The 24037-nt window shown below is 42.5% G+C and overlaps 1 protein-coding gene across 2 annotated transcripts in view; it reads right to left on the reverse strand.

Annotated features, from left to right (window-relative positions):
• GDPD1 (glycerophosphodiester phosphodiesterase domain containing 1) overlaps window positions 1–24037 on the reverse strand; it is a 58243-nt gene that overhangs the window by 13750 nt on the left and 20456 nt on the right. For both annotated transcript variants that reach the window (XM_010376821.2, XM_010376820.2), the window contains exons 3-6: window positions 15646–15781; window positions 11716–11761; window positions 3072–3190; window positions 2476–2565 (exon numbers count right to left, since the gene is read on the reverse strand). In XM_010376821.2, coding sequence (XP_010375123.2) covers window positions 2476–2565; window positions 3072–3190; window positions 11716–11761; window positions 15646–15781 — 391 coding nt within the window. The remainder of the gene's footprint in view (window positions 1–2475; window positions 2566–3071; window positions 3191–11715; window positions 11762–15645; window positions 15782–24037) is intronic.

Consider the following 24037-nt stretch of genomic DNA (forward strand, 5'->3'; position numbering starts at 1 on the left):
ATAATAATAATAAAATAAACCATTAAATTTAAAAAAATTCATTTACAGGTTTTTGTAATCATATATTTCATTTTTCTGGGATAAATGTCTAAGATTGCTGGGAGTTATGGAAGAGTCTAAGTTCTAAGTTCTTAGGAATCTAAAGCCACTCAGCCCAGTGATTACCGTGTTCTCTCCTTTTGTACACAGTTACCTTGGGATCTCTCAGGCCATGCTGCACATAAAACTTACTTGCTTTAGGCCAGGTATGGTGGCTCACACTTGTAATCCCAGCACTTTGGGAGGCTGAGGCAGGCAGATCACTTGAGATCAGGAGTTCGAGACCAGCCTGGCCAGCATGGCAAAACCCCATCTCTACTAAAGATACAAAAATTAGCTGGGCATGGCGGCACGTGCCTGCAGCCCCAGCTAGTCGGGAGGCTGAGGCAGGATAACTGCTTGAACCCAGGAGACGGAGGTTTCAGTGAGCCTTAATCATGCAACTGCACTCCAGCCTGAGCTGGAGTCTCCAAAACAACAACAACAACAACAACAACAACCACCTTACTTGCTTTAGTGGGAATCTCAATTATACTCTGAATTGTAATGATGCTGACTGTGCATGTTTTTCCCTTCTCTGCTAGGAAGGAAGGCCTGCCCAAAGAGGTTTTTTGTTTTGTTTTGTTTGTTTTTTAAGGCTAGTCAAATGAAGCAGTGGGAGTGGAGAAATAAATAAATCTGTAACTGGTTGTAATCAATTAATTGTAAACACCATTACACTCAGATCAGCCACCAAAGAGTTCTTTGTATTTGAAAATTGCTACTTATATCATTTCTTCTATATTACAGATTATTTCAGCATCTTCAATGCTCAAGATTTTTTAACATCTTAAATTTCAAATTCTCTTAGCTGATGATGTATGTAAATTTGCTTATGAAGGTTTAACTATAATTTTAAAACATATACAATTAATTTTTATCCACTTTGTTTTTTTTTGAGACAGAGTTTCAGTTTGTTGCCCAGGCTGGAGCGCAGTGGTGCGATCCCAGCTCACTGCAACCTCTGCCTCCTGGGTTCCAGCCATTCTCCTGCCTCAGCCTCCTGAGTTCCTGGGATTACAGGTGCGCACCACCATGCCCAGCTAATGTTTGTATTTTTAGTAGAGATGGGGTTTCACCATGTTGGCCAGACTGGTCTCGAACTCCTGACCTCAGGTGATCCACCTGCCTTGGCCTCCCAAAGTGCTGGGATTACAGGTGTGAGCCACTGTGCCCGGCTGACATATTTTCTTTAACCAGAAAATTTTCAGTGGGTAGATGGTCCTGCTTTTATATCTTGCTTAATAATCATGATCTTGCATGATCTTGGCTTAACTTGCTTAAATCTATTTGGAAGTTATAGAGTTGAGGAACTGAATTTTTTTCTATATTTTTTTTCTTAACGATAACAGGATTTTTTTTTTTTTTTTGAGACAGGGTCTGGCTTTGTCACCCAGGCTGGAGTACAGTGGCAGGATCTTGGCTCATTGCAACCTCTGTCTACCAGGCTCAAGCCATCGTTCCACCTCAGCTTTCCAAGTAGCTGAGACTACAGGCATGTGCCACCATGCCTCACTAGTTTTTGTATTTTTAGTAGAGACGGGGTTTCCTCATGTTCCCTAGGCTGGTCTCGAACTCCTGAGCTCAAAGTGATCTGTCCGCCTTGGCCTCCCAAAGTGCTGGGATTACAGGGGTGTGAGCCACTTAGCCTGACCCTAAATAACTTCTTTTCCTTTCTTTCTTTCTTTTTCTTTTGAGATGGAGTTTTGCTCTGTCACCCAGGCTGGAGTGCAGTGGTGCAATCTCAGCTCACTGCAGTCTCTGCTTCCCAGGTTCAAGCAATTCTCCTGCCTCAGCCTCCCTAGAAGCTGGGATTACAGGGGCACGCCACCACACCTGGCTATTTTTTGTATTTTTAATAGAGACAGGGTTTCACCACGTTCACCAGGCTGGTCTTGAACTCCTGACCTCGTGATCTGCCCGCCTTGGCCTCCCAAAGTGTTGGGATTACAGGCATGAGCCACTGTGCCCAGTTTGAAATAAGATAAGTTTTTAAAATTATTACTGTAATAGGAGCCGGGCACAGTGGCTCATACCTGTAATCCCAGCACTTTGGGAGGCCAAGGTAGGAGGATTGCTTGAGTCGAAGAGTTTGGGACCAGAGTGGGTAACATAGTGAGACCTCATCTCTACTAAAGATTTAAAAATTAACTGGGTGCAGTGGTGTGTGCCTGGAGTCCCAGTTACTTGGGAGGCTGAGGCAGGAGGATCACTTGAGCCCAGGAGTTTGAGGCTACAGTAAGCTATGACTGCACCACTGCACTCTAGCCTGGGTGACAGAGTGAGACCCTATCTCTAAAAATAAGAAAAATAAACAAAAATTATTACTATAATAACTTATCATTTATAGATACAAAACAACAACAAAGATAATTCTGTATAATTTTTGAAGCTTACCTCTTTGTAGCACTTTTCTACAATTTCATAATTGGCATTACCCCACACTGTTATGTGTTCGCGATTATACTGCTTCACCAACTCTGAAACCTACGTGTGAAAATTCAAAATTTTATGCATGTGCCTATTTGCAAATCCACTAACATTTCACTTAAAAAATGAATTAGGATTGACTATCTGTCAATGAATAGCATAACATTTTAGAAGAATCAATATGTAAATTTAGAATATTTTATAAAATGCAAAATTTATTCACATTATATCATTATATAATTTATTTAACAGAATACAGTTATTTAGTAATTTGACATAAACTAACCACGAATGAAACAAGTTAAACTAGAAGATAATTATATAAATGCCAGAATGACTGGTTCATACAAGCTTACTTTATCCATGACATGCCAACTCTCTCTGAAAATAGGCTCTCCTACAGTAACATGATCTCTTCTACTAGGGCATTATTTAAAACAATGCTGATCCCTAGGGTATCACATTTCCTTGAGCATTATCAATCTATGCAGTCACCTACTCTAACCTTATTTAGTTTGTGAAATAGGATGCAACACACCCAGAGGAGGCAATGCCTTGAGTACCTTCTTAATCAGCACATTGTTGTTGACTTTGATATCGATGTTAATGGGAGTGTTAGGAAAGGCCTCAAAAACTTCCTTCAGTAATGGAATTCGGTTATCTTTTCCTTCACATTGGCATGCTGAGAAAGCAAGATTTTTAAATGTATTTTTAAAATACAAGTTTTGCTTTTTGATGACTAGAAAAGGTATAGAATATATTCATTAAAGGACATTTACAAAATAAGAAAAAGTATAGAGAAGAAAAAAATCATGTAAATCCAACAACTTAGATATAAATGCTATGACCATTTGGTGTACTTTCTCTACTCTTTTTTCCTATGCATGATTTAATATAGTAATAATATGATATGCTACAGATTTTAACTTGATATTTTCACATAAAAATAGATATTTTCCTGATTTACTGTGCTGATTATGATTTATTTTTTATTAATTTTTTATTTTGAGATAACGACAGACTCACAATCAATTGTAAGAAATAATAGGGTCCATGTACCCTTTATCCGGATTTCCCAGTGGTAACCTTCTTGCAAATCTATAGTACGATATCACAACCATGAACACCACCATGCTCGACTGATTTTTTTGTAGTTTTTGTAGAGATGGGGTTTTGGATTTGGCCAGGCTGGTCTCAAAATCCTGTGTTCAAGTGATATGCCTGCCTCGGCCTCCCAAAGTGCTGGGATTACAGGCATGAACCACGTACCTTTTTTGTTGTGTTTTTGAGACACGATCTTGCTCATAGCCAAGGCTGGAGTGCAGTAGCATGATGGCTCACTGCAGCCTCCCACACTCCAGCAATCCTCTGGGACTACAGGCATGCACCACCACGCCCATCTCTCTCTCTCTCTCTCTCTCTCTCTATATATATATATATACACACACATATTATATACTCTCTAGAGTATATATATTCTATATATTATATAGAGAGTATATATACATATGTCTCTCTCTCTATATATATATATATATACACGCACTTTTTTTTTTGAGATGGATTTTCGCTCTTGTTGCTCAGGCTGGAGTGCAATGGCGTGATCTCGGCTCACTGCAACCTCCGCCTCCCAGGTTCAAGCAATTCTGCTTCAGCCTCCTGAGTACCTGGGATTACAGGTGCCCGGCACCACACCTGGCTACTTTTTTGTAATTTTAGTAGAGGCGGGGTTTCACCATGTTGGCCAGGCTGGTCTCAAACTCCTGGCCTCCAGTGATCCAGCAGCCTCGGCCTCCCAAAGTGCTGGGATTACAAGCGTGAGCCACTGCACCTGGCCTATTTTTTGTTTTTGTTTTTTTTTTTTAATTTTTAATTTTTTTTTTTGAGACAGAGTCTTGCTCTGTCGTCCAGGCTGGAATACAGGGGCCGGATCTCAGCTCACTGCAAGCTCCGTCTCCCGGGTTTACGCCATTCTCCTGCCTCAGCCTCCCGAGTAGCCAGGACTACAGGCGCCCACCACCTAGCCCGGCTAGTTTTTTTTTTTTGTATTTTTTAGCAGAGACGGGGTTTCACTGTGTTAGCCAGGATGGTCTCGATCTCCTGACCTTGTGATCCGCCCATCTCAGCCTCCCAAAGTGCTGGGATTACAGGCTTGAGCCACCGTGCCTGGCCTTGTTTTATTTTTTGTAATGACAAGGTCTCACTGTATTTTGCCCAGGCTGGTCTTGAACTCCTGATCTCAAGCAAACTTGCCACCTCAGCCTCCCTAAGTGCTGGGATTACAGGTGTGAGCCACCACACCTGGCTCTCTAGTCCCTTTTTACTCTAATGACTCTAATCATTTATATAATTTACTATACATACTATATAACTATTGTAAAAATTGTTCTGCTTCCACCTGAAACTTCAATTCCGCTAATCTGCAAATAACAAAATGGTGAAAAATCCTTTATTCCATCTTATTATACGGCAAATAAAAAAATGCATTATCCAAAAGTAAATGAAATCCATGTCAGAAAATTAAATTATTTATAATTAGAACCTATGTGAAAAGCAGCATGTACATTAAAGAGGAAAAAAGGAAAAGTCTGTTACTATACTTCTTGTAATTCTGATGGGGGTCTGGGTTACTCTGATGGGACTGGCAATCATTGGCTCTGCCTCTCTGACCACAGACTAAATATATGACCAGTCTAACCTGTTAAGCATAACAATATGGACACTGGGAGAGAAGGCCTCTTGAAATCCTTTGCTGAATGGATCATGTACAAGCTGCCAAGAGTTCATCTCTGTGGAAAGGGTGTCCCTAAAAGCAAAGCTAACACAAATGAAAGCAAAAGCAAGAAACAGAGATAGAGAGAGACCAATTACTGCTTGAGCAACTGGAATCAGTCATGTCTGAGGGCATATAACCCCTGGACTTTCTAATTATGAAAGCCAATACATTCTTTTTAAAATTTTTTTCTTAAGCTATCTTGAGATGTATATCTAACACTTATAACTGAAAGAGTTTAAACTTATCATAGGCTACATAATTAAACTTTAAAAATTATGTTTACAGTAGATAGCTTGTATATATATATATATATTTATTTATTTATTTATTTATTTATTTATTTATTTTTTTGAGACAGGGTCTCAATCTGTCACCCAGGCTGGAGTGCAGTGGCATGACCATAGCTCACAGCAGCCTTGAACTCAGCTCCAGTGATCCTCCTGCCTCAGCCTCCGAATAGCTGAGATTAGAGGCATGTGCCACCATACCCGGCTTTTTCTTTTCTTCTTTTTTTTTTTTGGAGACGGAGTCTCGCTCTGTTGCCCAGCCTGCAGTGCAGCGGTGCCGTCTCGGCTCACCACAACCTCTGCCTCCAGGGTTCAAGCAATTATCCTGCCTTAGTCTCTGGAGTAGCTGGGATTACAGGCATCTGCCCCACCATGCCTGGCTAATTTTGTATTTTTAGTAAAGATAGGGTTTCTCCATGTTGTTCAGTCTGGTCTTGAACTCCCAACCTCAGGTGATCCGCCCACCTTGGCCTCCCAAAGTGCTGGGATTACAGGCGTGAGCCACCATGCCTGGCTCACCCCTCCCCCCACTTTTTTTTTTTTAAGTAGAGATGAAGTCTTGCTTTATTGACCAGGTTGGCGTTGAATTCCTGGCCTCAAGGGATCCTCTCACCATGGCCTCCTTGAATGCTGGGATTATAGGCATTAGCCACCATGTTTTTACCTACCCAATATTCTTCCTTCCTTTGGAAATCTGTATTTCACATCATATCTCCTTATCTCACATTGTTCCAATAGGGCTGTCAACACACTACCCACTGCCCATTCACCCTTGGGGGTGGGCATATAATCATAATAGCCCACTTCTTTTCTTCAAGATGGCCACATGACCCAAGGTGGGCCAAACAGTGTCTTTCTCTGGGACTTCATGCTTGAAGCTCATAAGGAAGACTGCCTTTTTGTCATGGTGTGGGCAAATTAAAAAATTAATTTAGGCCGGGTGCGGTGGCTCAAGCCTGTAATCCCAGCACTTTGGGAGGCCGAGACGGGCGGATCACGAGGTCAGGAGTTTGAGACCATCCTGGCTAACACGGTGAAACCCCGTCTCTACTAAAAAATACAAAAAAACTAGCCGGGCGAGGTGGCGGGCGCCTGCAGTCCCAGCTACTCTGGAGGCTGAGGCAGGAGAATAGCGTAAACCCGGGAGGCGGAGCTTGCAGTGAGCTGAGATCCGGCCACTGCACTCCAGCCTGGGTGACAGAGCAAGACTCCGTCTCAAAAAAAAAAAAAAAAAAATTAATTTAGCAGTCAAGTAAGATGCATGTAAGAATCAGTTTACAAAAAGGTCAAACAGATGAAACTAACTTTGGAACAGCAAAATAACACATAAGAATATTCTATCTAACAGCGAGGGAATGAGAAAACTAAAATGTGTGCTGAGAAAAAAAAAGTGCTATAGTGATGTAAAGATACAAATATTAGGCTAGGTGCAGTGGGTCACTCCTGGAATCTCAGCACTTTGTAAGGTTGAGGCAGGAAGACTGCTTGAGGCCAAGAATTCAAGACCAATCTGACCAACATAGCGAGACCCGATCTCTACTTAAAAATAATAATGCATAAATTAGATGCCTCAGCCAGCTTAGAATGTAGAAGAACATTTGGAAAAAGAGAAGTTTGCTCCAGTATTTTTCTAGGCAGAAGGTAACCAGCTAGGAAGTAGTGGACTATAAAAAGAAAAGAGGAAAATAATAGGAAATAGGAAAAATAGACAAGGAGTATGCCATAGGATGTGTTGGTTGATGGAATAGTGGCCCCTATGCAAGTTAGGGGCCACTATTTAAATAGTTTTCACTATTTGGGGAACTTTAAAATGATAATTATAGTCAACTCTAGATCATCCAAATTATGCGTTTTCCATGAAAAAAAAAAAGTCACTTTCAACTAATTGGGATAGATAATAACAAACCCTTTGGTTAACATTTTTTTTTTTTTTTGAGACAAAGTCTCGCTCTGTTGCCCAGGCTGAAGTGCAGTGGCATGATCTCAGCTCACTGCAATCTCCACCTCCCAGTTCAAGCGATTCTCCTGCCTCAGTCTCCCAAGTAGCTGGGAGAACAGGCGCATGCCACCATGTCCAGCTAATTTTTGTATTTTTAGTAGAGATGGGGTTTCACCACATTGGCCAGGCTGGTCTCAAGCTCCTGACCTCAGGGGATCTTCCTGCCTCGACCTCCCAAAGTTTGAGGATTACAGGTGTGAGCCACTGCGCCAGGCCAATTCAGCTTTTTTTTTTTTTTTTTTTGAGACAGTCTTGCTCTGTTGCCCAGGCTGGAGTGCAGTGGCATGATCTTGGCTCACTGCAACCTCTGCCTCCCGGGTTCAAGTGATTCTCCAAACTCAGCCTCCCCAGTAGCTGGGACTCCAGGTGTGCATTACCACACCTGGCTAATTTTTGTATTTTGGCTAGGCATGGTGGCTCATGACTAATCCCAGCCCTTTGGGACAAAGAGGTGGGCGGATCACCTGAGGTCAGGAATTCAAGGCCAGCCTGGCCAACGTGGTGAAACCTCATCTCTACTAAAAATACAAAAATTAGCTGGGAGTGGTGGCAGGCACCTGTAATCCCAGCTACACGGGAGGCTGAGGCAGGAGGATCACTTGAACCTGGGAGGCAGAGGTTGCAGTGAGCTGAGATTGTGCCACTGGGTGACAGAAGCAAAAGTTCATCTCAAAAAACAATAATAAAAATTTTAAAATTTTTGTATTTTTAGTAGAGACAGGGTTTCGCCATGTTGGCCAAGCTGGTCTCAAACTCCTAACCTCAAGTGATCCACCTGCGTCGGCCTCCCAAAGTGCTGGGATTACAGGTGTGAGCCACTGTGCCCGGCCTGGTAAGCAAGAACTCTATGCAAGGGAACAGGATAGAAAAAACGGAACCACTTTTTGACGAATCTGAGTCAAGTTTCTTGTTTTCTTTTCTCTCTTTTTCTTTTTTCCTTTTTTTTCTGAGACAGAGTCTCACTTTGTGCAGTGACATAATCATGGCTCACTGCAGCCTCCACCTCCTGGGCTCAGCAATCCCCCCACCTCAGCCTCCCTAGCTAGGACCACAAGTGCATACCATGCCTGGCTAATATTATTTTTATTATTTTTGTAAAGATGGAGTCTCTGTATGTGGCCCAGGCTGGTCTCAAACTCCTGGGATCAAGTTATCCTCCTGCCTTAGCCTCCCAAAGTGCTGGGATTACAGATGTGAGCCACTGCCATGGTTCTGAGTCAAGTCTTTACACACAGTTTATTAGTCTGTTCCAAATGCAGTCAACTCCACATTTGAGGATCAGTCTAAAGTCAATTATGATATGAGATGAATGCAATATAAAAGGAAAGCTAATTATTATTATTCTTTTCAGATATCTGAAACTTGACAGTACACAGTGTTGTTCTTTTTTTTTTTTTTTTCACAGAATTGTTCCTTTTTTTTTTGTTTTTTGAGACAGAGTCTCGCTCTTGTTGTCCAGATTGAAGTACAATGGCGCGATCTCAGCTCACTGCAACCTCTGCCTCCCAGGTTCAAGTGATTCTCCTGCCTCAGCCTCCCAAGTAGCTGAGACTACAGGTGCATGTCACCACGCCCGGCTAATTTTTGTATTTTTAGTAGAAATAGGGTTTCACCATGTTGGCCAGGCTGGTCTCAAACTCCTAACCTCAGGTGATCCACCTGCCTCGGCCTCCCAAAGTGCTGGGATTACAGGTGTGAGCCACTGCACCGGCCCCACAGCATTGTTCTTAATACAACATTTGAGAATAGTGTTCCAATGGAGAGGCAGTATGGTACAGTTGAACACTGGTCTGCTAAGAGAGAGACCTAGTTCAAGTTCTAGCATTGTTATTTCTTTGTTATATGAACTTGATTAAGTTAGTTTGCATCTTTAGACTTCAGTTTCCTTGTCTATAACAGAAGACAAGATTAGACAGTCTCAAAGGTCTCTTCACATTCAAAAACTGGCTGGGTGTGGTGGCTCATGCTTGTAATCCTAGCATTCTGGGAGGCCAGGAATTCCAGACCAGCCTGGCCAACATGGTGAAACCTCATCTCTACTAAAAATAAAAAAATTAGCCAGGTGTGGCGGCAGGCACCTGTATCTTAGCTATTCAGGTGGCTGAGGCATGAGAATCTCTTGAACCCAGGAGGTGGAGGTTGCAGTGAGCTGAGATTGAGCTACTTCACTCTAGCCTGGGCAACAGAGCAAGACTCTGTCTCAAAAAAAAGAAGAAACAGTTTCATGACTTTATGAAGGACATACAAAACCAGGAAGAATTTAAAACTTTTTTTTTCCTCAAAGGATTTTTTTTTTTTTGAGACAAGGTCTCACTCTGTCACCCAGGCTGGAGCATAGTGGTGTAAGCATAGCTCACTATAGCCTTCAACTCCCAGGCTCAAGGGATCCTCCCACCTCAAGTCTCTTCAATAGCTGGGACTATAGGCACATGCCACCATGACTGGCTAATATTTTTTTTAGAGACGGGGTCTTGCTATGTTGCCCAGGCTGGTTTCAAATTGTTGGTCTCAAGCAACCCTCCCGCCTTGGCCTCTCAAAGTGCTGAGATTATAGGTGTGAGCCACCACATCTGCTGGATTTTAAAATTTTTATGGGACTTTCTTTGGCTTTGCTCTACAAAGGGAAAAATAGGAAAAACTTCATTTCTGAAATTTTCTTAACTTTCACAAGTCCAAAATTGACACAAATATTATAATAGCTTGGCAAGTATAATTCTATAAACTACAAGAATGAAGAAAAGTTTCCTCAAACCAACAACTTCAACTTACCTAGAAATTGAAATCAAACACATCTGAGGTTTAAATATCCCTTAGAAATAACTAATGTTAAACTTTTTCTGATTTTTATTTCGTCTTCAAAAATTCCCCTATCCGTGGTCAATTTAAAAAAAAATTTTTTTTATTTTAGAGACAGGGTCTTGCTATGTAGCCTAAGCTAGACTCCCAACTCTTAGGCTCAAACGAGCCTCCCAACTCAGTCTCCCAAGTAGCTGGGACTAGAGGTGTACGTCACCACACCTGGCTTGGCCAATTTTAAATCTAGTTCTTGGAGCAGTTACAGTTCTTTTAAAAAATTAATATAAATGGAGCTGACATTTAACCAAGGTTTCAACTAAATCATACCAAGATTCATGAGATTTAACATCTTATGGTTTTATTGAGTTATACATTTGAATCATTAAAAAATGTGAGACAATGTCCCTTGTGACAATGAGGGAGCCCGTATCTGTTCAGCACATATCTTAAGGCGGTATATTTTCCATTCTAACATCTGCAGTAACTAACAAGTTGGGTCAAGGGACATGTTTCCTTGTGAGAAATGTTCCCTCAGAAGAAAACTGCTAAGTGAAGATGACTAGGAAATGGTTTATTTGAATGACAGAAGTCTGTTTAATCATTTAAAATATGGAGCAGCTAAAAGACAGAATTAAATATTACGGAACCAGAAAGGATTTGAAAGGGGTCCTTTCCATTTCTTTTTATTTATTTATTTATGTATTATTTATTTTATTTTCATTATTATTATTATTATTTTAGACAGAGTTTCGCTCTCGTTGCCCAGGCTGAAGTGCAATGGTGCAATCTCGGCTCACTGGAACCTCCGCCTCCTGGGTTCAAATGATTGTCCTGCCTCAGCCTCCCAAGTAGGTGGGATTACAGGTGCACATCATCATGCCTGGCTAATATTTTTTGTATTTTTTAGTAGAGATGGGGTTTTGCCATGTTGGCTAGGCTGGTCTCAAACTCTTGACCTAAAGTGATCTGCCTGCCTCAGCCTCCCAAAGTGCTGGGATTACAGTCGTGAGCCACTGTGCCCAGCTCTTTTCATTTATTTTTTATTATTTTTTTTGATGGATGACTACTATAAGTTGCAGCAATATTCTAGAATTTGAACCTTTAGAAGTGAAATGTTTCTTGCAATCAGTATGCAGGTTTAAATTAACTGTATGTGAATTTAAGTAGCATAAATCAGTTAAGTCTTTGGACCTGATAATTTTACATCAGATAATTTTCAAGGCTTCAGATTTGTAGGCCTGAGGGAACAAGCTTAGAGGCCAGTTACTTTTAGTAAGAACTTACTATGACAAGAAAACACACATATGCTTCTCAACACAAATGTTTAAGCTACAAACAAAAAATATTACCTCTTTGAAATGAGACATCCAGTTTGCCAAGGTAAGGTGGGAGCTCCTTTAAAAGACATGATCAAAAAAAAAGTTAACTCTCAAAAAATAATAAGATTTTAATGTCTTACATTAAGACACAAAGATACGCTTTTTCAACATATAGAAGAGTAAAACACTACAAAACATGTTTACATAGGCACCCTTTAGCAGAACATCCCCAACAGCAAATTAACCATATTACTTATATATGCCATCTACAAAAAATATATTTGTACTATTTAATATAGATCTTTTCACAATAATATATAAATATTTCAGTAGAAAAATGTCAAGAATACACAATTCAATGAAAACAAAAGAAAAATAACAATTAAATAGATCTTTAAACTCATTAATAATTAATGAAATGTTAATTAAAATTTAATTAGCAAATTTGGTATTATTATAATGCTCAATACTAGTAAATATTATTTTTATTTTATTTTATTTTATTTTTGAGACAGGGTCTCACTCTATTGCCTGGGCTGGAGTGCAGTAGCACAATTATACCTCACTGTAGCCTTGATCGTCTGAGCTCAGTGGATCCTCAGAAGGATCTGTCCTTTTGGGAGGTCTTCTTTTGGGAGGCCTCAGACTCCAAAAGCACTGGGACTACAGGCATGAGCCACCGCACCCAGCTGGCAAATGTTCTTTTACCCAATAATTTCCCTTCTGGGAGTATATTTAGAGAAATAATCTTAAAATAGAGAAAACATTATATAAATAACTTTTATAAATACAAATATTTATATATCTTTATAAATAAAAAGCTAAAGATAGAGAAAGCTTTAATCTTTATGCATAAAGCTGTTCAGTGCAGGCTGGGCACAGTGGCTCACCCCTAATAATCCCAGCACTTTGGGAGGCTGAGGTGGGCAGATCACCTGAGGTCAGGAGTTCAAGACCAGCTTGACCAACATGGTGAAACTCTGTCTCTACTAAATACAAAAAATTAGCCAGGTGTGGTGGCGCATGCCTGTAATCCCAGCTACTTGGGGGGCTGAGGCAGGAGAATTGCTTGAACCTGGGAGGTGGAGGCTGCAGTGAGCTGAGATTGCACCATTGCACTCCAGCCTGGGCGGCAAGAGCGAAACTCTGTCTCAAAAGAAAAAAAATTTCAGTGCAGTGTTATCTATAATGGTGAAAACTTAGAGCTAATCCAATGTCCAACAATAGAAGAATGGTTAAAAATAACTATATATCCACACAATGGAATGGCTATAGTCATTTGAAATGTTTATGAAAGATAAGCATGGATTCTGAAAGGTCAAATACCGTATGATTCCAACTATATGACACTCTGGAAAAGACAAAACTATGAAAACAGTAAAAAGATCAGTGGTTGGCAGGGGATGAGGGAAGGGGGGACTGAATAGGCAGAACACAGAATTTTTAGAGCAGTGGAAATATTTTGTATAATAGTATAATTGCTGGATACATATCATTATAAATTTGTCCAAAACCACAGAATGTACAAGAGTGAACCCTAATGTAAACTATGGACTATGAGCAATAATATTGTGTCAATGTATGTACCACTCTGGTGCAGATGTTAAAAGCGGGGGACCCTGTGTCTGTGTGGTAACTGTGCAGGTATGTGGGAACTCTGCATTTTCCACTCAATTTTGCTGTAAACCTGAAACTTCTCTAAAAAATAAAGTCTGATTTCTTTAATGCATGGAAAAGGCTGGGCACAGTGGCTCACACCTGTAATCCCAGCACTTTGGGAAGCCAAGGCAGGAGGATCACCTGAGGTCAGGAGTTCGAGACCAGCCTGGCCAACATCGTGAAACCCCGTCTCTACTAAAAACACAAAAATTAGCCAGGTGTGGTGGTGCATGCTTGTAATCCCAGCTACTCTCGCTCTGGTTAAAAAGAGTAAGACTCTGTCTCAAAAAAAAGAAAAAAAAAAAAAAAAAAAAAAAGAAAGAAAGAAACATTATAATAAAAAAAAGAAAAAAGGAAACATTATAAATGATAAACATTTTTCCATGCTTTCCATTGCCCAGGCTGGAGTGCAGTGGCATGATCTCGGTCACTGCAACCTCTGCCTCCTGGGTTCAAGCGATTCTCCTACCTCAGCCCCCTGAATAGCTAGGATTACAGATGCATGCCAACACACCCAGCTAGTTTTTGTATTTTTAGTAGAGATGGGGTTTCACCATGTTGGCCAGGGCGGTCCCCAACTCCTGACCTCAGGTGATCTGTCTGCCCAGCTAATTTTTGTATTTTTAGTAGAGACGGGGTTTTGCCATGTTGGCCAGGCTAGTCTCGAACTCCTGACCTCTGGTGATCCGCCCATTTCACCCTCCCAAAGTACTGAGATTACAGGTGTGAGCCACCGAGGCCGGCCATTATCATGTTATAATGTTAAAGTGTCTAAAATTCTATGTACATGATGCACAGTGAGAATACAAATCTAAAAAACATAAAAGGTAGAATCCTGTTAACATAAGTGTTTTTTTGGTAGTAACTTTATGCATGATTTTTCCTTCCATTCATCAGTATTTACTATTATTAATATGTACATTATAATAATCTTTTTTTTTTTTTGAGACAGAGGCTCACTCTTGCCCAGGCTGGAGTGCAGTGGCGCAATCTTGGCTCACTGCAACCTCCGCCTCCCAGGTTCAAGCAATTCTCCTGCCTCAGCCTCCCAAGTATCTGGGATTACAGGGGCACCATCATGCCCGGCTAATTTTTGTATTTTTTAGTAGAGATGGGGTTTCACCATGTTGGCCAGGCTGGTCTTGAACTCCTGACCTCAGGTGATCCGCCCGCCTCGGTCTCCCACAGTGCTGGGATTACAGGCGTGAGCCACCGCGCCCTGCCTCGTTTCGTTTTTGAGACAGGGTCTCACTCTTTCACCCAGGCTGGAGTGCAGTGGTGCAATCTTGGCCCACTGCAGCCTCAACTTCCCGGGATCGAGTGATCTTCCCACCTCGGCCTCCTGAGTAGCTAGGACCATAGGTATATGCCACCATACCTAAACAATTCCCCCCCCCCTTTTTTTTTAAGATGGACTCTTGCCCAGGCTGGAGTGCAGTGGCACCATCTCAGCTCACTGCAACCTCCACCTCCTAGGTTCAAGCGATTCTCCTGCCTCAGCCTCCTGAGTAGCTGGGATTACAGGTGTGTAACACCACGCCTGGCTAATTTTTGTATTTTTAGTAGAGATGAGGTTTCACCATGTTGGCCAGGCTGATCTCGAACTCCTGACTTTGGGTGATCCACCCGCCTCGGCCTCCCAAGTGCTGGGATTACAGGTGTGAGCCACCGTGTCCAGCCAATTTTCCTATATTTTAATAAAGACGGAGTCTTGCTATGTTGCCTAGCCTGATCTCAAACTCCTGGCCTCAAACAATCCTCCCACTTCAGCCTCCCAAAGTGCTGGAATTACAGGCATGAGCCAGCACACTTGGCCTCAAAACAGTTTTTTTTTTTTTTTTTTTTTTTTTTTGAGACGGAGTCTCGCTCTGTCGTCCAGGCTGGAGCGCAGTGGCTGGATCTCAGCTCACTGCAAGCTCCGCCTCCTGGGTTTACGCCATTCTCCTGCCTCAGCCTCCCGAGTAGCTGGGACTACAGGCGCCTGCCACCTCGCCCGGCTAGTTTTTTGTATTTTTTAGTAGAGACGGGGTTTCACCGTGTTAGCCAGGATGGTCTCGATCTCCTGACCTCGTGATCCGCCTGTCTCGGCCTCCCAAAGTGCTGGGATTACAGGCTTGAGCCACCGCTCCTGGCCCTCAAAACAGTTTTTAAAAATTTCCTTTGACATTTAGTATTTAATCAGTATTTAAATAATATTATAAATTTTTTACTGAAGCAATATCTGATATTCACTATTTTTTAAAAAAATATTACAGGCCATGACACCTATTAGCTATTAGTTTATCATGCATTTTTACTTACACAGTATTTGAGATCAGAGATGTTTACATTGACCCCAGTTGCTCTCTTTAGATTCTCATCATGTGACACTACAACTTGTTCATCTTTTGTGATATGGCAGTCCAATTCTAGCATATCAGTTCCGATTTTAACCGCACTGAAGAAATAAAAGAAGAATGACATTCTGACACTTAAGTATACATTTAGGTTACACACATCAGATCTAACAATTCAGAGTTACAAATCCAAAATCCCATAATATTAAAATATCTCAATACCATCACCTAGTATGACTTATTCACATGAATATATTCTAAGTGAACTGAGAATAAAAGAATCGTGTTGCCTCCTTTCCATAACCAGTTATCCTTAATTCTTCAACTGAATATAATAGAATACTGAATCTGAAGTTAAGAGATTTGATATTAACTCCTGCTTTGCTGTGAACTTGCATAACTTTGGGCAAGTAAATTCTTCTCTCAGGGACTACATTTTCACTTCTATAAAATGAAAGGATTAAATAACAAGACAAGGATGCTTGCTTTTATTTTTATTTATTTTATTTTTTTGAGACAGAGTCTTGCTCTGTTGCCCAAGCTGGAGCGCAATGGCATGATCATGGCTCATTGCATCCTCAAACTCCTGGGCTTAAGTGATCCTCCTGTCTCAGCCTACTGAGTAGCTGGAACTACAAATGGATGCCACTGTGCCCAGCTAATTTTTTATTGCGCTCATGTGATCCTCCTGCTGCAGCCTCCCAAAGTGCTAGGTTTAAAAGCATGAGCCACTGCACCTGGCCACTTTTATTACTTTGATTTAACATAGTATTGAAAGCTCTAGCAATTAGGCAAGAAAAAATTAATAAAAGCATCCAAATTGGCCAGGCGCAGTGGCTCACACCTGTAATCCCAGCACTTTGGGAGGCCAAGGCGAGTGGATCACCTGAGGTCAGGAGTTTTGAGACTTGCCTGGTCAACAAGGTGAAATCCCATCTCTACTAAAAATACAAAAAAATTGGCGGGGCACGGTGTCTCAGGCCTGTAATCCCAGCACTTTGGGAGGCCAAGGTGGGTGGATCACAAGGTCAAGAGATTGAAACTATTCTGGTCAACATGGTGAAACCTTGTCTCTACTAAAATACAAAAAATTAGCCAGGCGTGCTGGCACTTGCCAGTGGTCCCAGCTACTCAGGAGGCTGAGGCAGAAGAATCGCTTGAATCCGGGAGGCAGAGGTTGCAGTGAGCCAAGATCACGCCACTGCACTCCAGCCTGGTGACAGAGCGAGACTCCATCTCAAAAAGAAAAAAAAACCACACACACACACACAAAAATTGGCAGGGCACTGTGGCTCAGGCCTGTAGTCCCAGTTAGTCGGGAGGCTGAGGCAGAAGAATCGCTTGAACCCAGGAGGCGGAAGTTGTGGTGAGCCGAGATCATACCACTGCACTCCAGCCTGGGCAACAGAGCAAGACTCCATCTCAAAAAAAGTAACAAACAAACAGAAAAAAAGCCCAGCCTCCAAGCTTTCAAAGCAGCAAATTGGAGAAATATCTCCTGTCTTTCTACTTGGCTGGCCCTGCAATAATTAAACTTTCTTTACTGTAAAACCACTGTCTCAGTGAGCTGGTTTTATCTATGCAGAAGAAGAACCCGCTGGGCATTAAGAATCGGTCAACTTGGCCCGGCGCGGTGGCTCAGGCCTGTAATCCCAGTACTTCGAGGCGGAGACGGACGGATCACTAGGTCAGGAGACTGAGACCATCCTGGCTAACACGGTGAAACCCCGTCTCTACTAAGAAATACAAAAAAAAAAAAAAAAAAAAACTAGCCGGGCGAGGTGGCGGATGCCTGTAGTCCCAGCTACTCGGGAGGCTGAGGCAGGAGAATTGTGTGAACCCAGGGGGCGGAGCTTGTAGTGAGCTGAGATCCGGCTACTGGGCGACAGAGCGAGACCTCGTCTCAAAAAAAAAAAAACAAAAAAAAAACCGGTCAACTTTATATTACGTATATTTTAACATGACAAAACAAAATTTAAAAAATAAACAAAATAAAGACTGGCCAGGTGCAGTGGCTCACCCCTCTAATTCAAGCCCTTTGGGAGGCCAAGACGGGCAGTTCACTTGGGGCCAGGAGTTCAAGACCAGCATGGAAAACATGGTGAAATCCTATCTCAACCAAAAATACAAAAATTATCGGGGCTTGGTGGTACACGCCTGTTATCCCAGCTACTCGAAAGGCTGAGGCATGAGAATCGCTTGAGCTCAGGAGGCGGAGATTGAAGTGAGCCAAGACTGCGCCATCGCACCCCAGCCTGGGTGACAGAGTGAGACCGTCTTGAAGAAAAAAAAAAAAAAAAGGCCGGGCGCGGTGGCTCAGGCCTGTAATCCCAGCACTTTGGGAGGCCGAGACGGGCGGATCACGAGGTCAGGAGATCAAGACCATCCTGGCTAACCCGGTGAAACCCCGTCTCTACTAAAAAATACAGAAAACTAGCCGGGCAAGGTGGCCGGCACCTGTAGTCCCAGCTACTCGGGAGGCTGAGGCAGGAGAATGGCGTAAACCCGGGAGGCAGAGCTTGCAGTGAGCTGAGATTCGGCCACTGCACTCCAGCCTGGGCGACAGAGTGAGACTCCGCCTCAAAAAAAAAAATAAAATAAAATAAAATAAATAAAAAAAAGACTGTACTCCCAGTTAAGCAAGAGGCTGAGGTGGGAGGATCGTTTGAGGCCAGGAGTTGGAGGCTGTCTTGTGCAATAATCATACCTGTGAATAGCCCCTACACTTCAGCCGGGGCAACATAGTAAGACCCCATCTCTAAAAGAATAAATAAATACATACATACATACATACATACATACATACATAAAAGGATTAGTCCAGACCAGATAATCTTGTAAGGTTCCTTTCACCCCTATGTATTTTAGAGACAGTGTACTGCAATGGTTAAGAGCACAGACACTGGAACCTAAATTTAAATACTGGCTCTCCCATTTATTCAAGTGAGTTATTTAGCTTCTTTTTTTGTTTGTTTGTTTGTTTTTGAGACAGAGTCTTGCTCAGTCGTCCAGTCTGGAGTGCAGTGGCACGATCTTGGCTCACTGCAAGCTCTGCCTCCCAGGTTCCTGCCATTCTCCTGCCTCAGCCTCCCAAGTAGCTGGGACTACAGGCGCCCGCCGCCACGCCCGGCTAATTTTTTGCATTTTTAGTAGAGACGGGATTTCACTGTGTTAGCCAGGATGGTCTTGATCTCCTGACCTCGTGATCCGCCTGCCTCGGCCTCCCAAAGTGCTGGGATTACAGGCATGAGCCACCGCGCCGGGCCTATTTAGCTTCTTTATGTTGCAGTTTCTTATATATAAATCAGTGATAATAATATTAGCTCTCTACACCTCCTCCCCACCTTACAGTTGACATTTCAAGCCACTCCATGCCATCTCACTACTTCCTCTGCCTGAAATGTCTTTCTCAGAAACACAATACACAAAATAACAAATACTTGAAAAGTCACTTCACAAATGAAGATTTCCAAATGTCCAATAAGCATATGAAATAGATATTCAACATCAAAATTCATTAGAGAAATGTATATGAAAACCACAGTGAGGCTGAACATGGTAGCTCATGCCTGTAAACCTAGCATTTTGGGAGGCTGAGGTGAGTGGATCACCTGAGGTCAGGAGTTGAAGACCAGCTTGGCCAACCTGGCAAAATCTCATCTCTACTAAAAAATGTAAAAATTAGTTGGGCATGATGGTGCCTGCCTGTAATCCCAGCTACTTGGGAGGCTGAGGCAGGAGAATTGCTTGAACCCTGGGAGGCAGAGGTCACAGTGAGTCGAGATTGCTCCACTGCACTCCAGCCTGGGCTACAGAGTGAGACCCTGTCACACACACACAAAAAAAAAAGAAGAAAAGAAAAAGAAAGGGAGGGAGGAAGGAAGGAAGGGAAGGAAGGGAAGGAAAAGAAATTAGAATAATGGTTATCCAGGGGCAAGGAGTGAGTATTGCCTGCAAAAGGTAACACTGATGCCCTCCGCGGTGCTAGAAATATTCTAAATCTTTATCTGGGTGGTACAAAGGTGTACCCGTATGTTAAAATTCACTGGGTTATAAACTTAAGATTTGAGAGGCTTGTCATGGTGGCTCATGCCTGTAATTCCAGCACTTTGGGTGGCCAAGGCGGGCAGATCACCTGAGGTCAGGAGTTTGAGATCAGCCTGGCCAGCATGGCAAAACCACATTTCTATTAAAAATACAAGAATTAGCCAGGTGTGGTGGTGTGTGCCTGTAATCCCAGCTACTCAGGAGGCTGAGGCAGGAGAATCTCTTAAACCTGGGAGGCAGTGGTTGCAGTGTGCCGAGATCACACCACTGCACTCTAGCCTGGGCAACAGAGCAACACTCTGTCTCAAAAAGTAATAATAATAATAATAAGTTGCAGTGGGCACCAGGAAAAGGCAGTCTCCCAGTAGATATAATAGAAAAAACTGAAACTGGGGATCAGCTTCCTAAGATCTCAGGAGTTGGGCAAGTGGGCTCAAGCATGCACACTAAGAGGCAAAGTGGCGGAGTTTTACTGGTATGTGATCTTCTAGGAGCATTCAACTGGTAAGGGAAGAATGCCTCAAGAGAGCATGCGTACAACTCCAGTAAACACACTGCACATGTGGCCCCTCCCAAGTAGCAGCAGGCTACTGTGCAAGCAGACAGCCCATCCGAAGGGAAGAATCAAGGGAGAAGGGACACAAAACCCCGGAAGTATGCCAAAATATAATACCCTAAGTCAAAGGTCAAACTGGGCACTTGATCTCTCAAGTCACCACTTGGCCCTCTTCCAAGTGTACTTTACTTCTTTTCATTCCTGCTCTAAAGCTTTTTAATAACCTTTCACTCTTGCTGTAAAACTCGCCTTGGTCTCTCGACTTCTGCCTTATGCCCTCAGTCAAATTTTTTCTTCTGCGGCAAGAAATGAGGTTGCTGCAGACCCCTACGGATTCACTGCCACTAATAGAAGGGACTATGTCTGTTCCATATTTTCTAACGTTTATGGTGTTGGGCACATTGTAGGTACTCAATATATTTCTAAATGAGGGGAATGGAGCCATGTTATTGTTATCAACATCTATTAATATTTTAAATTTTAATTAATTCTAACTCAGATGGCACCTAAGTGTTTATCAATCATGATCCAAATCCATAGTATGTAATATGTAGTCATTTCAGAGAATATAGAATTCACATGGAATAGCATTGTTGGGGTATATCTGAATTTTAAAATAGGTATGATGATGGAGACAGGACACAGCCAAGGATCCCTGGTGGAACCCTACCTTCAAGCCTAAAACAGCCTGATGGCTGAAAGACTGAACTGTTGGTCCAGGATAAAACTGCAGCCCAGAGGGAGAACTGCCCCTGTTTGCTCACTTTTTTTTTTTTTTTGGGGGGGGGGGGGGGATTGAGTTTCATTCTTGTTGCCCAGGCTGGAATGCAATGGCACAGTCTCGGCTCACCGCAACCTGCACCTCCCGGGTTCAAGCGATTCTCCTGCCTCAACCTCTCAAGTAGCTGGGATTACAGGCGCCCCACTATGCCCACCTAATTTTTGTATTTTTGGTAGAGACAAGGTTTTACCACATTGGCCAGGCTTGTCTCAAACTCCTGAGCTCAGGTGATCCACCTTCTTCGGCCTCCCAAAATGCTGGGATTACAGACAAGAGCCACTGCGCCCGGCCTGCCCACCTTTTCCTAACTAATTTTTTTTTTTTTTCTTGTAGACAGAGTCTCATTCTGTCACCTGGGCTGAAGTGCAGTGGCACGATCTTGGGTCAATGCAACCTCTGCCTTCTGGGTTCAAGCAGTTCCCACACCTCAGCCTCCCAAGTAGCTGAGATTACAGGTACCCGCCACCACGCCTGGCTAATTTTTGTATTTTGAGTACAGAAGGGGTTTCACCATGTTGCCCAAGCTGGTCTCAAACTCCTGACCTCAGGTGATCCACTTCCCAAAGTGCTGGGATCACAGGTGTGAGCCACCATGCCCAGCCTCTCCATGGATTCTTTCTGAATAATGCCCACATGTGCGCTGCAGGGAGGGGGTGGAGCCATGGGAATTCGTCCCTCGTGCAGGGGTGAGGGGCCTCTTCAGCTCATGTGTGGTGGCCTGGTGATCAGTCTATGAGGTGGGAGCCTGTTAGCAGGACTCCTTTTTTTTGCTGAGAGCTTTCTTTTAATAAATTCCTGCTCTCCTCACCTTTGAATGTGTCTGTGTGCCTAATCTTTCCTGGTTGTGTGACAAGAAACTGGTTTTAGCTGAACTAAGGAGCAAAAACTTCTGCATCAATCATATGATTCTACTGATGTAAAATATTTTGTTAAAAAAGTTTATGTGTAAATTTTTAAAATAATAGAAAGATATAAGACCAAATCATGACAGGGGTTACCTCTTATAAGTGAGATGAGTAGGAATGGGAGTAAGAAAGTGAGCAGGCCAATTTTTTACTTCACATAGATTATTTGAGTTGTTTGAATTTTTAGAATATAAATTTTTATAATGGAAAAACAAATATACTGCCATTAAGAATATATCTCTTAGCCAGGAATGGTGGCTCACACCTGTAATTCCAGTACTTTGGGAGGCCAAGGCAGGTCAATCAGCTGAGGTCAGTAGTTCAAGGCCAGCCTGGCCAACATGGGAAAACCCTGTCTCTACTAAAAATACAAAAATTAGCTGGATGTGGTGGCACATGCCTGTAATCCTAGCTACTCGGGAGGCTGAGGCAGAAGAATCTCGTGAACCCAGGAGGCGGAGGTTGCAGTGAGCCAAGATCACGCGACTGCACTCCAGCCTCGGTGACAGAGCAAGACTCAGTCTCAAAAACAAACAAACGAACGAACAAACCAACCCAGAATATATTATCTCTTATCTACAAGACAATATTCTTTTTTTTTTTTTTTTTTAACTTTGATTTCAGTTTATTTAGTAAGGACAATATTCTTGACATCAATTTATTCAACATCAACAATAAATTACAGCAGGAATTTAATCTAATAAACACTGAGCATCCTTTTATTTTTATTTTTTGAGGCAGAGTTTTGTTCTTGTTGCCCAGGCTAGAGACCAGTGGCACAATCTCGGCTCACTCAACCTCTGCCTCCCAGGTTCAAGCGATTCTCCTGTCTCACCTTCCCGAGTAGCTGGGATTACAGGCACCTGCCACCACGCCCAGCTAATTTTTGTATTTTTAGTAGAGGAAAAGTTTCATCATGTGGCCAGGGTGGTCTCGAACTCCTGAACTCAGGTGATCCGTCCGCCTTGGCCTCCCAAAGTGCTGGGATTACAGGCATGAGCCACAGCACCCAGCTGAGCTAGTGTATTTAAAAGGATGCTCAGAGGCCAGGCACAGTGGCTAATGCCTGTAATCCCAGCACTTTGGGAGGCCAAGGCAGCAGATCACCTGAGGTCAGGAGTTCGAGACCACCCTGGCTAATATGATGACACCCCGTTTCTACTAAAAATACAAATAATTAGCCAGGCATAGTGGTGCATGCCTGTAATCTCAGCTACTCGGGAGGCTGAGGCAGGAGAATTGCTTGAACCCGGGAGGCAGAGACTGCAGTGAGCCGAGATCGCACCATTGCACTCCAGCTTGGGCGACAAGAGCAAAACTCTGTCTCAAATAAATAAATAAATAAACAAATAAATAAATAAATAAATACACTAGCTCACATGATTCTTATTTTATCTGTGAATCACCTATGTGGGGTAAATGTATATTTCTGTCTATACTTACAACACATAATATAAAAATATTATAAAGTCATGCACCACTTAACAATGGGCATATGTTCTGAGAAATGTATGGTCAATTTTGTCATTGTGCGAACATCACAGAGTGCACTTACACAAATCTAGATGGTATTTATACATCTATGTTATAGAGTATAGCCTATTGTTCCGTGGTTACAAATCTATATGGCACATTACTGTACTGAATACTACAGGCAAATGTAACACAATGTTAAGTACTTGTGAATCTGTCTAAACACAGAAAAGGTACAGTTAAAATATGATATAAAAGATTAAAATGGTACACGTGCATTAGGGTACGTATCATGAATGGAGCTTGCAGGACTGGAAGCTGCTTTTGGTGTCAGTGAGTGAGTGGTGAGTGAATGGAAGGCGTAGGACATTACTAAAACAGTACTGTAGACCTTATGAACACTGTATACTTAGGCAACATGATATATATTTTAAAAATAGACCTGGCATGGTGGCTCATGCATGTAATCCTAGCACTTTGGGAGGCTGAACCAGGAGGACTGCTTGAGGTCAGGAGTTGGAGACAAGCCTGGGCAATATGGAGAGACCTCATCTTTACAAAAAAATTTAAAAATTAGGGAGGTACAGTGGCACAT

Source organism: Rhinopithecus roxellana, chromosome 19 (genome assembly GCF_007565055.1).
Source record: "Rhinopithecus roxellana isolate Shanxi Qingling chromosome 19, ASM756505v1, whole genome shotgun sequence".
NCBI classification, from domain to species: Eukaryota; Metazoa; Chordata; class Mammalia; order Primates; family Cercopithecidae; genus Rhinopithecus; species Rhinopithecus roxellana.